Source organism: Podarcis vaucheri (genome assembly GCF_965113315.1).
Source record: "Podarcis vaucheri genome assembly, chromosome: 8".
Lineage (NCBI taxonomy): Eukaryota > Metazoa > Chordata > Lepidosauria > Squamata > Lacertidae > Podarcis > Podarcis vaucheri.
In genome coordinates, this window is record NC_138766.1 from 87,013,538 (window position 1) to 87,028,568 (window position 15,031).

The following is a 15,031-nucleotide window of genomic DNA, read 5'->3' on the forward strand; positions in this document are numbered from 1 at the left end:
GGGGAAATCATAGGTGAAATGACTGATTGCTAAATTTGAAATATTGTTGAATTGTTTATTTGTTTTAAAAAACAAAGAGTTCCCTGGGAAGTGGGGCTGTTAAGCCACTCTGGCAATTGTAGCTCTGTGAAGGGAATGGGGTCTCCTAACAGCTCTTAGCACCCTTAACAAACTGCAGTTCTCGGGATTCTTTGGGGAAAGCCATGACTATTTAAAGGAGGTATAAAGATAAAGGTAAAGGGAGCCCTGACCATTAGATCCAGTCGTGGCCTACTCTGGGGTTGCGGCACTCATCTTGCTTTATTGGCTGAGGGAGCTGGCGTACAGCTTCCGGGTCATGTGGCCAGCATGACTAAGCCGCTTCTGGCGAACCAGAACCGCTTCTTACCTTCCTGCCGGAGCGGTACCTATTTATCTACTTGCACTTTGACGTGCTTTCGAACTGCTAGGTTGGCCGGAGCAGGGATCGAGCGATGGGAGCTCACCCCGTCACGGGGATTTGAACCGCCGACCTTCTGATCGGCAAGTCCTCGGCTCTGTGGTTTAACCCACAGCACCACCTGCATCCCTAAATGAGGTATAATAGTGCTTTAAATGTATGGTGAAGATGTGATCTAATAGGTCTAGATGGTAGGTTGATAGGCACGGCCTTTGATTCTGATCTCAAGATTCAGACAAACGGTTTCTATAGGTGTGAGCTTGTCCTAAACCATTTAGCTCTTTAAAAGTCATTACCAGAATTTTTAACTGGGCACGGAAATGAATAGGTAACCACACTGCCATCCCAGCTGTGTAGACTCTATACACTTTGAGGTTTTGCAGAACTATTCTAGACTCAACTTCAGATTTGTCCATTACAGTGTGGCCCTTTCAGTTCACCCTCCTGAGTTTCTGGCTCCATCCCTCAAGCCAGGTTGAGCTCACCTCATTCAAAGCCATTTCTCTCTCCTTTCTTATCTCACCTGTTTGTTCAACAATGGTCGCCAGCAATCGATGTGGGATCCTGGGTGGGACTTTCAGACTTGCATGCACCAAGTAATACCTATAGAGAGAGATTTTTTTGGAGGGAAAAAAAAGAAAACTATTATAGAGGGAATTGCAGCCTTCCTTCGAAAAAGCAAATATTTTGCTTGCTTATTTATGTATTTACTTACTGCTATACTGCCCAATAACCAAATTTTACAACAAAGGTGAAAACCATAAAGCAGAACAATAGCTAAAATCTATAATGCTTTATTTGTTTGTTATTGTAGATTGGACTTGTTTTAATGTGGCCTGCTCATCACCAAATGGTTTCACGGTGGGTTGCAAAAATATCACAGAATAAGTACACCGTACAATTAAAACCATAAAACAAAACCATAGCTGTGCATGCATGGAATCCAGGTGGACAGATAATGTCCACTCAACCAAAGGCCAGGGGAAAGAGGTGCATCTGGACCAGTTGTCGAAAAGCATAAAGTGATGATACAAAGCACAGCTCGTGGGGAACGGACATTGGTAAAAGGTAAAGGTAAAGGACCCCTGGATGGTTAAGTCCAGTCAAAGGTGACTATGGGGTTACAGCGCTCATCTTGTCGAGGGATGCCGATGTTTGTCCACAGAGAGCTTTCCAGGTCATGTGGCCAGCACTGACTAAACCGCTTCTGGCGCAACGGAACACTGTGATGGAAACCAGAGCACACAGAAAAGCCGTTTACCTCCCCGCCACAGTGGTACCTATTTATCTACTTGCATTTATGTGCTTTCGAACTGCTAGGTTGGCAGGAGCTGGGACAGAGCAATGGGAGCTGAACCCGTCGTGGGGATTTGATCGGCAAGCCCAAGAGTAAGAACACTGGCCCATCTAGTGCAATGTCATCTACACTGGCTGGCAGTGGCTCTCCAAGCTGCAGTCCTCCCCAGCCCTACCTAGAGATGCTGCGCTTTGAACCTGGAACTTCTGAATGCAAAACAAGTGTTCTCCTACTGAGTTGGGACCCTTCCCTAATATCCAAGGGAAGAGTTTGGATAGGATTAGCAAAATTTCTCTGGAGTGCTTTTACAGAGCCATTATATTTCTTGGTAATACTGATGCTGCTTCTTCTTCTTCTTCTTCTTCTTCTTCTTCTTCTTCTTCGCAGCAAGGCTAAGACCGTAATAATATGAAAGAGAACATTTCTGTGAAATAGAATAGACTGCATTGCCTGCTCACATTGTCAAGTCAACTATACACATTTTATCCAAGAATTTAAAGGTCAGAGAGGATGGCGCAACTATTCCACTCCCAATGATTTCCAATCTTCTTTTCTTTCTTTTTTTCATTCCAGGAGGTCAGAAGTCTTCCCTTTATATGGTAGAAATGTACACAGAGAATATCAATACCAGTGTCACTGGGTATATCCACAGCCCTAACAGATTTATCCAGTACAAACAAGGGATTCATGTTACTGAAAAGATGCAAACAGCAAAGTTCTCTCATGTTTTTGATGACTGTGGAGAACTGGGGTGACTTATATTGCTGAACTCCCATCAGGTCCAGCCCATAGGGCCAGTGGTGCCAATAGGGCCAGTGGTGGAGCATGATGGAAAATGTACTCCAGCATACCTGACACAGGAACCACATTGGCTACCTTTGATGCATCATTATTTCCATTCTGTTGGGTTAGAAGCCACAGTGCCAACATTCCCTTTTATGCCCAATGTTTAAAGGTACAGATTTGCATCCAGCAGCTTATTTTAAATTTAAAAATAAGATAAATAAGAACGTAAGAGTCCAGGTGGATCAAGCCAAAGACTCATTCTAGTTCAGTATCCTGTTCTAACAGAGGCCAACTACATGCCTATGTGAAGTTCACAAAGAGGACATTAGCACAACAACCTTCTTTCTCCCTACTTGTCATTTCTATCAGCTGGCATTCAGAAGCAGACAGCCTCCCAATTATAGACTTATCTACAGGGTCAGGGCATCACTTTGCTGCTGTCGTCCTAAGAGTCACCATTTCCAACCTTGAACAAAGAGTGAACAAGATTGCATTTTGTAAGAACAGACTGTGAGACTTTGAGCTCTAGTTTCACTCCCACAAGTGAGCCAATCACAAGCTCCAGTATTGCCAGCCAATCAGATTTCAGTTTCCAACACCAGTTGTGAAGATCTGTTAAACACTGTAGGCTGCGGTTTAGCTCATTGGCTGAAACCAGCTAGAACTCAAAGCTCTGCAGATGAAACTCCCAGGATGGCCAACAATTTTAATCGCATATACATTTATGATACCCAACAAGATTTCTATTTGCAACAGTGATTGGCTAGTCCCAGAGTATGATGTAAAAGCCACCCACCCTATTTCCTCAAGAGAAAATGTACTTAAGATGCCATTGTTGTTCATCTAGCATCTCATTCTGTATCCTGTGACATCAGACCCTAATGGCCTACCGCAGTGATGGGGACATTCATGCCTTTCCATTGTTATTGGCCATGCTGGGAATGACAGAAGGTGGTCTTTGACTTCACGAGGACCATAGGTTTCACATCCCTTCCTTACATCAAGAAAGGATAGAACTGGACAGTCCTTTTTTCTTTTTTCAAAAAAAGTTTAGGGGTACTCTCATTTTCCTACTCATATTGAAATACTGCCCCTCAACAAGGCCAAACTTAGATTTACAAAATGTTTAGGAGTATGCATACCCCTGTGTCCCCCCCTCACAGAAAAAAAGCACTAGAACTGGGACAGCTTTGTGGGGAGGGGGTTAACTTGAGAGGAGCACCAAATAAACATGGAAGAAAATCACCCGTCACAGACATATGTTGTAGCAAAGTGGTTAAAGACATATCTGAGTCACGCAGATCTCAGGAATGATAATACAGTGGTGCCTCGCAAGACAAAATTAATTCGTTCCGCGAGTTTTTTCGTCTAGCGAATTTTTCGTCTTGCGAAGCACGGTGTCGGAAAAGTTTTGGAAAAGCTTCAAAAATCCCCCAAAACCTCAAAAAAGGCTACCACACCACGTTCTATGAATTGCTCCTCGAAGTCAAGTCGCAACTGTATTAACGGTGTTAAGAAAAAGGAAAAAAACTTGCAAAAAACTCAAGACGTTTTCGTCTTGCGAAGCAAGCCCATAGGGAAATTCGTCTTGCGAAGCAGCTCAAAAACCGCAAAACCCTTTCGTCTAGCGAGTTTTTCGTCTTGCGAGGCATTCGTCTTGCGGGGCACCACTGTGCAAGCCTAAGTTACAGAAGGGTTTTTTATTTCTTTTTTGTGTTAATATTTCATTGAGAAGTTTCAATTATAAAGAAATAAAGTGGTACAAAGAAAAACAAAAGAAGAAAATAAAAATAAAAAGGCACAAAAATATGTAGAGAAAAAATATGAATATATACAAAAAATATCCTAACATACATTATTTTGATATTATTATCCAAATGCTTATGTAAATATTAATAGCCTACTCCATTTTGCATAAACTCATTCCAAATATTGTCATATTTATCCAAACAAAGTATATGTTTGTAAGCAGTCTATTCATAGGTTGGGAGTGTTGACATATTGTCGATCCACTTATTAAAGGAGATCTTATCTTGATTCTTCCAGTTCCTCAATATGAGTCTCTTGGCTACCATTAGAGCATGTGGAATCCATTTTCATTGTCCTGCTGTTAACTTCCAGACAATAGGTATATAGTTCTAAAGAATGTTCTCATCCCATCTTACAGGGTTGTTGAAATGATAAAATAAATACTATATATGCTAAGTTCCTAGAAGAAGAAGAAGAAGAAGAAGAAGAAGAAGAAGAAGAGGAGGAGGAGGAGGAGGAGGAGGAGGAGGAGGAGGAGGAGGAGATTGGATTTGATATCCCACTTTATCACTACCCTAAGGAGTCTCAAAATTGGGACGCGGGTGGCGCTGTGGGTAAAAGCCTCAGCGCCTAGGGCTTGCCGATCGAAAGGTCAGCGGTTCGAATCCCCGCGGCGGGGTGCGCTCCCGCTGCTCGGTCCCAGCGCCTGCCAACCTAGCAGTTCGAAAGCACCCCCGGGTGCAAGTAGATAAATAGGTACCGCTTACCAGCGGAAAGGTAAACGACGTTCCGTGTGCTGCGCTGGCTCGCCAGATGCAGCTTTGTCACGCTGGCCACGTGACCCGGAAGTGTCTCCGGACAGCGCTTGCCCCCGGCCTCTAGATGTGAGATGGGCGCACAAACCCCAGAGTCTGTCAAGACTGGCCCGTTCGGGCAGGGGTACCTTTACCTTTACCTTTAAGGAGTCTCAAAGTGGTTAACATTCTCCTTTCCCTTCCTCCCCCACAACAAACACTCTGTGAGGTGAGTGAGGCTGAGAGACTTCAGAGAAGCGTGACTAGCCCAAGGTCACCCAGCAGCTGCATGTGGAGGAGCAGAGACGCGAACCTGGTTCCCCAGATTACGAGTCTACCACTCTTAACCACTACACTACACTGGCTCTCTAGAGTACTTCAGGAACTCAGCAACCTCATACTTCACACACCTCAGGAACCTCATACTTCACACACTTCATAAACTCAGCAACCTTTGAGGATCTCACACCCAGAGATCTGTTCCATGTTAAGATCAGACAGCCAATAGGCAAATGGAAACCAAGCAGCTGGCAGACATCTAAGCAGCTGGCCGACATAGTATTTACTGAATGAAGAGCTAGGACACTTCGCGATGCTGTCATATCTGTGGCTCCCAGTGTTAAATAGTCTGGCATTAGAAACAGAAAAGCAAAAGCAGCACTTTGCCTTGACACAGAAGAATTTATCATCCAGCGGGACGCCTTGAGAAACACAGTTGTGATCACAGTGTGTCATCACCCGGACAGATTGCTACTCTACTACTGTGACAGCAAGCGTTGCCACTTGCCAGTGACAGATTACTCCAGCGCAGATCCCTAAGAGAAGGGCCAAGTGTCGGGGTGATGGGGTACCACGTTTGGAGCTGAGGATACATGCATAATTTTTTTGCATTCATTTGTATCACAATGCATACCTCCTCCCTTATAATTCATAGGTCAGCCTTTCTCAACCTGTGGGTCCCCAGATGTTGCTGAACTACAACTCCCATCACCCCTAGCAAGCAAGGCCAGAGCTCAGGGATGATGGTAGTTGTAGTCCAACAACATCTGGGGACCCACGGGTTGAGAACCGCTGGCATAGGTGTTACTCAAGTCAACTAATGGTGATTAAAAGAAATGATTCCCAAAACAAAATACGATTCCCAAAACAGACAAAATACAATAAAAAAACACAGACGAGTGCATATGGCGATCAGATAGTGTTAACTGAAAATAGGTGTGGGGAATGTTTTTTTGGACTAAGGGCCACATTCCATTCAGGGCAACCTTTTGAGGACCATGTGCCACTGATGGGGGCTGGCAGAGATAAATATGGGCAGGACAACAAATGTAATTTTTAGCTTTGTACATGTCAGGAGTAAGCCATCAGTAAACTACACTGTGCAACCAGGAGGTTAACCCTTTATAAGCAAGAATATGATTTGCACAGACTTGGTGGAGTGTCAGGCCTGGTGAGGATAGCAGTTCATCCCCGATAGGTCTTGCCCAATGGCTCAGTTGCTGAGACTGTCCCCGCCTCTACATGGATTCCCTCCTGTCCAGTGTTTTTTTCCAAGAAATCGGAGACTGTGTCGGTGTGAATCTCACCTCTCCTCTGCCACGTGTTTAAATGCAATGAGGTCCCATTTAAACTTAAGACCTAGGCCAAATGACACTCCTAAGCCCTCCGTTTGGTTTGCTCTGGTCAGTGTTGGGCTGTTGCCCATTGGGATTGGTAGGGTGGGAGGCCAATAGTAGGTGGCGCCAGAGTCAATGACAGCCAAGCTAATTCTAGTTTTGCCCCTCTTCTCTTCTGCCGAGTTCTAAAAAGGCAACTCTTGGGGTTGAAGAGGAGGAAGAAGCTGTCAGGCGGTGCCATCCCCTGAACTGGTAGAAGCAAGAAAGCAGGAAGGAGAGAGCTGGCCAGTGGCAGACGGAGGCTGGTGGGGCAGAGCACAATTCCAAGTGTTGGTGCTGACCTTTAAAGCCCTAAACGGCCTTGGTCCAGTATATCTGAAGGAGCATCTCCACCCCCATCATTCTACCTGGACACTGAGGTCCAGCACCGAGAGCCTTCTGGTGGTTTCCTCACTGCGAGAAGCCAAGTTATAGGGAACCAGGCAGAGGCCTTCTTGGTAGTGGCGCCCTCCCTGTGGAACGCCCTCCCACCAGATGTCAAAGAGAACAACAACTACCAGACCTTTAGAAGACATCTGAAGGCAGCCCTGTTTAGGGAAGCTTTTAATGTTTGATGTATTACAGTATTTTAATATTTTTGGGGAAGCCACCCAGAGTGGCTGGGGAAGCCCAGCCAGATGGGCATGGTATAAATAAATTATTATTATTATTATTATTATTATTATTATTATTATTACTACTACTACTACTACTACTACTAGTAGTAGTAGTAGTAGTACTAGAGAATGCCACTGGCCGTGGCAAATCCAAGCCAGAGTTTGGTACTCTTTGAAGAAATGAATGGAATCTTGTGACTCTCAACATACTGAATTTTATTTTCTTTGCAACATCTTCAGTTTGGGGCACAATCTTTGGCCAAATACCCATTTTTACTACAGCAAAGATAGGTAGTGTGTACTTCAGAAGCTGCTCTAGGCCTTAGGCTCCTTGCACAGGGCTCCATCCCGCAGCATCAGCCTGAGCCTTCTGGAAAATGCTTTTGGGGAATAAAATGCACAATCCACCAGCTTAACCTCTAAGCCCCTGCCTGGTCCAAATAAGCTTTAAAATAGGAGGCTAAGCTTCTAAAAATTGGATGTGGGTAAACCACAGATTGGATCTTCTCCTACACTGTATATGGTTATTTTTAGCTTCGAGATCAAATGGTAGTTTGCTTTTAGGAGCGTGGACTCGCAGGCATCAGGGGAGAAGAAGAAGAAAAATGAAAGCCCGAACCCTTTTATACCCCGCAGTTCTCTGACAGCCACACGAACAGGCTCTCTTGAAAGTGCCTTTCATGCTCACCTCAGGAGCTGCTGCCCTTCTTGGCACAACACAGTAGCGAGACTTGCCTTTTATTTGCTCCTGCGTTGGCATTTTTACAGTAACCTGCCCTTTGCTTCCCCTTTGGGATGCTGGACAAAGAGAGGAGAGGCGGATTTGTGTGTTTTTTAAAAAATAAAATAAAATTAAATATAATTGGAGATTGAATGGAAACGTAATAGGAAAGGGAGCAAGCAACATTCAATTCCAGCCCAGCAGGGATGTAAAACAAAGAAGAAAGGGCATTGTCACCAGGGAACGGACAAGAGCCAGACGTGAATGCCTTGGTCGCAGGGGATGGGTTGAGCAGGAAGACAGGCTCCTTTTGTTTTCTCCAAACAAAGCTTCCTTGTGTTCCCAAATATCTTCAGGGCCAGCCCTAATAATAGGCAAACGGAGGTGGCTGCCTCAGGCGGCAGATGCAGAGGGGTGGGAAGAGGCAGCGAGGTGCCTCTGAATACCAGTCTCTGGGAAATCCCAAAAGGAGAGTGCCATAGCACTCAGGTCTCGTTGACCTCTGGGCTCCTTTGGGAAGAAGGGCTGGGTAGGAATTTAATAAATCCGGTTGGTCACTGTGAGAAAGCCTCTCCTCCTTACAGAGGGGAGGAGTTGTGAGCAGGAGCTGTTTCCTGCATTGGAAGGGGGCGTTCCAGCCCCTGCCCAGCTGGCCTGGCTGCCAAGCCACGCCCCCAGGTAGCCAACCAATCAGGTGGAAGCTTGGGGGCGGGGTTTTGCCGCTCAAATGTGGCCGCGGCAGCACTTCCCTTTCATTCCGCTGCTGGTTTTCATAGGATCACCCACCCACCCTCCCTTTAGTTCATTGCTTGGTTCTTGACATTGTGGTTGGTCACCTTGATTGTCCAAGGGGTCTGGTAGGAATTTTTATCCAACTGGCAAATTGGCACCGGCCACTTGGTTTTTCGCCTACCTCGTAGCAAATCATCACAACTTTTAGGTATTGGTGGTTAGGCATTGGAATATGTTTGTGTATTGGAGGGCAGGGTGTGACCATCGCCTACCCCTCCATTTTATGGGTATTCCGCTAAAGGAATCCGGAGGTCATGGATCCCGTCTGACGCCCTTGCTGGTGGCTAGGGCCATAGCATGACCCCCGGTGACATCAGGGGGAGCTTTCAGTTGTATTTGCATCAACAGGCTCCTCCCACTGGTGGTTAACCCTTGTTAGACTCACCCCTCCCGGAGGGGGTGGAGTCACACTCTGTTGTTTACCTAAGCCAATACCTCTCAGATGCTGTAATCAATAAAGTTGTGGCCTTTTTTAGCCACTTAACCTAATATACTGTGTCCATGTGTCTTTCTTATCCCCAAGCGGGTGGTGGGTCCTTTCATTACCTACCCAGGCAAAAAACATTCTCTATAACCAGGCCTTGAACTGATTAAATAGTCTACGGCCTTTTAATGTGTTTGCAGAAAGGGGGTTTATTGGTTCGTTTCTGTTTGATTGTATATTTTGTCTTCTCAGTTTGTGTTTTTATGTTGTGGACCACCCTGTGACCTTTGGATGAAGGGCTTTATATAAATTTCATAAATAACAATAAATAACTCTCAAACCAGTTAGAAGCTAGAAGCTCTGAGCAAAAGATTCAGTTAGTTTTGGGGAATATAGGAAATTCTGTTCTCATCATAAGAATTCAACAATATAGGTGAGATCTAGAGCTCAGTTATGTTGTTGTTGTTGTTTGGTCATTTAGTCGTGTCCAACTCTTCGTGACCCCATGGACCAGAGCACGCCAGGCACTCCTGTCTTCCACTGCCTCCCGCAGTTTGGTCAAAATCATGTTGGTAGCTTCGAGAACACTATCCAACCATCTCATCCTCTGTCGTCCCCTTCTCCTTATGCCTTCAATCTTTCCCAGCATCAGGGTCTTTTCCAGGGAGTCTTCTCTTCTCATGAGGTGGCCAAAGTCTTGAAGTCTCAGCTTCAGGATCTTTCCTTCCAGTGAGCACTCAGGGCTGATTTCCTTCAGAATGGATAGGTTTGATCTTCTTGCAGTCCATGGGACTCTCAAGAGTCTCCTCCAGCACCATAATTCAAAAGCATCAATTCTTCGGAAATCAGCCTTTATATTTCTTATTAAAAGCCCAATTGCTATTTGAAATCTCCTTAAGGGTATTGTTGGAATTCACCCAAGTTTACCTGTTGTTCTGACCAGAATGCTGGCAATTGTGCAAGCCAAGGCTATTTTTCTCCCTTCCACGCAAGCAGAGTAAACACTTCAAAAGTACATTTAGTGCCGACAAGAAATGCCAGACTGACAGCCGAGGAGACTGACGACGTCTGTTGCACCATGTGATAGATGCCTCTCTGAGAGAGGCGTTCCAACATTCCTTTGCCAACATGACTCAATTGTGATTTACAGAAAGCCTTTCTGTGACGGATGGAGGGAGTTGGCCCTCTGTGAGGTTTGCTTCAAGAACTCTGCTCCTATTCCAAACTGCACAGCAAACTTCAATGGGTGCTCCTTGCACTGGGATGCCCCAAGATGGGTTCTAAATTAGTCCTTGTGGTGCACAGAATAGGGATGGGGGGAGAATTTGATCCCTTTTTCTTTTAAAGGTGAACTTACCTAATTCACACTTCCTGAAACAACAAGCAAATTGAAAAACAATGCATCCTTCAAAATTGGCATGTGTCTGGATTTTGCAGTGCAGTTCCCCAGCTAAAAATACATATACTAAGGTACAGTTTGCCTATATATGCATGTATCAGTGAAAATATGACAGAAAATGATTTTATTAGGGAAATTGTTTTGCAAAAAAATGTGTATGATAGGCAAAATTGTGTCTAAGAATGTGCATGCTTGGAGAAATTTGCGGACAAAAATGCTGACAAATTCTCATGAGAACTTTCTTTATTAATTGCAAACTAATGTGGAGAACTCAAGACTGGGGAAATGAGGAAATGAGAGAAACCAAAACTGAATCTAAACACAGCAGCTTCCTCTTGCAATGGACTCCAACACCCTTCTTTATATCAATGCTCAGATGTTGGAAATGCACTTCCAAAAATCAATTTATCTTTTTCAAAAGCAGCATAAACTGAAAACAAGACGAGGAGAGATGCTATAAAGGAGAAATCTGATTGAATAAAACAGGTGAGTATCATATAATGTGGCAAGCAGCGTTGTTGAGACTGTGTCCCCAGGGACACCAGTTCTCCCAAGTTGCCAGATTATGGTACCATTTAGCAATTATTATATAATTGTTCCTCTGAAGGGAAGAGCAGAGGATTCATTGCATTCACTGAGAGCTGGTAACAGTTGGATTCTGTTGCAGATTTCTCGTATCACCCCAGCACCGTAAAGCAGCAATTGGGAATTTGTGCCCCTCCAGATGTTGTTGGAATCCAACTCCCATCATCCCTAAGTGCAGATGTTAAGAAGACATCATTCCCCATTCCACCCTGTAGTCATCACATGAAGCACCACTTCCGTTCCACTGCAATTCCACCCCCAAAGTAAGTTTTATATCTCCCTGTCTGCTGCAGTGAAATTAATTTACATAAATTACACTATTATTATGTTATCCCACCCCACTGATTTCATTTAAAGGCAAATGAAACACACCACATTTTTTTTGGGGGGGGTGGGTATTATCAATTACATATCATTTTCAGACTGAAAGTATCAACAGTGATTATTATTCATAACTGCTGCATTGATTGCCATTCCAGACATCAATTTTTGCTCCCATTTCTAGTTCTCTGGCATTCCTAGTCCCAGCCACCATGACCAATGGTGAGGGATGATGGTAGGAGTCGACCAAGAGTATCTGGAGAACCACAGCTTCCCTACCCATCCTCTACAGCAGTGTTTTTCAACCTTTTTTGGGCAAAGGCACACTTGTTTCATGAAAAAAAATCACGAGGCACACCACCACGGTGTGCGGAGAGGGAGATGTCAGAGCCCCGCTGCTCTCTATGGGGAATCGGATGAGAGCGGACCGCCTGTCCGCTCTCATCCGCTCCCATCCGATCTGATCCCCACCCAGGATGGATGGAAAATAGGGTGGACACAGTCCGGCGCCCGCCTAGTGGGCGAAAATTTGACTTTTTTCTTTTAAATTTTTTCAATTTTTCCCACGGCACACCAGGCAACATCTCACGGGACACTAGTGTGCCATGGAACAGTGGTTGAAAAACACTGCTCTACAGTGTAGATACTGCAAGCTTTCTTATACAATGTTGACATTATTAGTGCTAGATGCATGATCTCTGCTATCTCAAATTGTGTGTTTTTTTTCTTAATCCTGCTCAGTAGCTATTTTTGGCTGGGAAGGGGGTGGTGCTATGCTTGGCTTGGTGGCTCACCATGAGGGCACCACAATTCAAGAAGAACACTGACAAACTGGAACGTGTCCAGAGGAGGGCAACCAAAATGGTCAAAGGCCTGGAAACGATGCCTTATGAGGAACGGCTAAGGGAGCTGGGCATGTTTAGCCTGGAGAAGAGGAGGTTAAGGGGTGATATGATAGCCATGTTCAAATATATAAAAGGATGTCACATAGAGGAGGGAGAAAGGTTGTTTTCTGCTGCTCCAGAGAAGCGGACACGGAGCAATGGATCCAAACTACAAGAAAGAAGATTCCACCTAAACATTAGGAAGAACTTCCTGACAGTAAGAGCTGTTCGACAGTGGAATTTGCTGCCAAGGAGTGTGGTGGAGTCTCCTACTTTGGAGGTCTTTAAGCAGAGGCTTGACAACCATATGTCAGGAGTGCTCTGATGGTGTTTCCTGCTTGGCAGGGGGTTGGACTCGATGGCCCTTGTGGTCTCTTCCAACTCTATGATTCTATGATTCTATGAGTTGTACACCATTTCATAGCATCTCCTTTTGGGGTAAAGAAACCATGCATCATATCATGCAGATATTTTTTGCTGATTGGTAAAATGCTCTGAGCATGATAATCTCAAGAGTATACATTTCCTGTCCCCAACGTTATTACTATTGTTCTTGTTACCTGACAGCAACTATCTTCCGCCATGGTTACATTTCCAATTCTATTAGAAGCCAACATCCTGCTTGTTTGTGGACATCATCATAAAATACATTATGCACAGAGAGATGATTATGCTACAGTATAAGACATGATTCATTTTTGCGAGCTTTTGCTATCAGAGGTGGTGGGGTGGAATGCAATTGCTCTGCCAAGGAATAAAGACATATATCTTGCCCGCAGATTAATGGATATATATTGAACACCAAAATTGGATGTAGACTGATGAAAGGATTGACTTGCATTTAATCACCTAGTGCCTTAGCAGTGAGGTCTTTTAGTAATTAAAGTGCTCTGTTTTCCCCTCTAAAGTGTTACACATTTCAACTCCAGAACAAAAAGCCATTAAAAAAGACACCCTCCCCAAAAAAAACCCCCTTCAGTGTCAAGGATATTTTTGAATTTTTTTACTAGTATGATCTTTTTCTCCCTTACTTCAGCATTTCTTCCATATTTGAGCCAAACAGGAACCTTCAAATCCACTTTAACTGATATACGGGGGAAAGCCATAACCATTTTGCCTTGCATTCAGAATGTCCAAGACCCAATCCTGCTTTGCTTTAAATTTACAAGATCCTCTTTAGGGTTCAGGAGATCCTGGACTAGGACACCGGAATGCCTCTGTAGACAACCAAAGTCCAAAACAACCTTCCTCGATCTGTTGCTTTCCACTTGTTTTGGACTACAATTCCTATTCTCCATGACCACTGGCCAGGCTCTCTCTCTGGCTGATGGCAGTTGCAGTCTGAAAGATCTGGAGAGCATGGCTTGACTAGATCAAGGATGGAGGGCTTCAGGCATGTGGGCTAAGTTTAAACCTCTTTACCTGGCCTGCTGGACTCTTCCCATGCCACAACCTCTCTCCCCATACAATGCCCCTCACCGGTCCTGGTTCAGAACCTCTTTGAGTATTTTGGCCTGGTTAGAATCCATCCCTGAACTCTGATAATGACTCTTACTAGCCTGAATGAAGGGTAGAGAAGGTGTGAATCTGTGTAGAAACTATCCTACCATGCAAAGGTACAATTTGGATTAGTTGTTCCACCTGCCACTGAAAGGAAGGTGTTCCTCAAGCTGAAAAAGTTCCCCCAGGCCTGGGCTTGACAGACCAATGATCTAACATGATATAACACAGCTTTCTTGGTTCATAAATGCAGTGGCAATTCTCTCAGGTCTTTGTGTTTTTTGCATTCTATAGATAGTTTATTTGGTCACTCTCCTAAGGCTCTGGAGGACCCAATTCTGGTCCTGTTTGTGGTCTTCTAATGGGCATCTTATCAGCCGCTATGAGACGGGCCATTTGCCTGATCCAGCCAGCTCATCTTATGTATATTATTATGTTCTGAATTACAATATTCAAAACAAATTTAAATCAGTTCTATGATTCTATGATTGCTGGAACCTCCCACTCTTTCTCTCAGTTGCCTCTGCTTTCCATTTTTCTCCCCTCCAAACTATGCTACCTCTTTTTATGTTTACAAATATGCACACCAAATTTGTCAATTATTTTGAGTGGCATAAGAATAAGTTGGAGGGAATGAAGACCTAGCATAAGCAGGCAAATCAATTAATTGATCTCTGCTGAATCTGGATAATTCAGTTTCCAAGTTTATTAAAGAATGTCAGAAACTTTAAACTAATTTTGGTAGAGACTCAGCTGTCTCCACTGATTAAATCATAGGTGATGGGGGTGAATTTCAATGAGGAGAAGAAACCTTCAAATGTGCATTTCTTTCAAAATTTGCATTATATATGCTTGACCTTTAGGTCTCAGTATATCTCCACACACACACACACACACACACACACACACACACACACAAATACTTACTTACTTTCAAAAAGACAATATATTTTGAACATGCCACTCCAAATTTTCCAGTGTCTGCTTTAGATTGTTGTAAACACTGATTGCGTATGCAAATTATTTCATGCATTTCCCCCCCCCTGAATGTCCTCCAAACAGGACAGG

The 15,031-nt window shown here is 44.2% G+C and overlaps 1 protein-coding gene and 1 long non-coding RNA gene across 5 annotated transcripts in view; one reads left to right on the forward strand and one right to left on the reverse strand.

Annotated features, from left to right (window-relative positions):
- Positions 1 to 15,031, reverse strand: part of FAM135B (family with sequence similarity 135 member B) — a 144,231-nt gene that overhangs the window by 77,362 nt on the left and 51,838 nt on the right. For all 3 annotated transcript variants that reach the window (XM_082235473.1, XM_082235474.1, XM_082235475.1), the window contains one exon: positions 963 to 1,042. In XM_082235473.1, coding sequence (XP_082091599.1) covers positions 963 to 1,042 — 80 coding nt within the window. The remainder of the gene's footprint in view (positions 1 to 962; positions 1,043 to 15,031) is intronic.
- Positions 9,987 to 11,871, forward strand: LOC309539639. 2 transcript variants are annotated; one of them, XR_014222897.1, is made up of 4 exons: positions 9,987 to 10,744; positions 11,095 to 11,159; positions 11,398 to 11,521; positions 11,781 to 11,871. It is a non-coding gene; the product is annotated as an uncharacterized lncRNA (long non-coding RNA). The 2 variants fall into 2 exon arrangements; XR_014222898.1 differs by having other exon boundaries at positions 10,267 to 10,744; positions 11,098 to 11,159.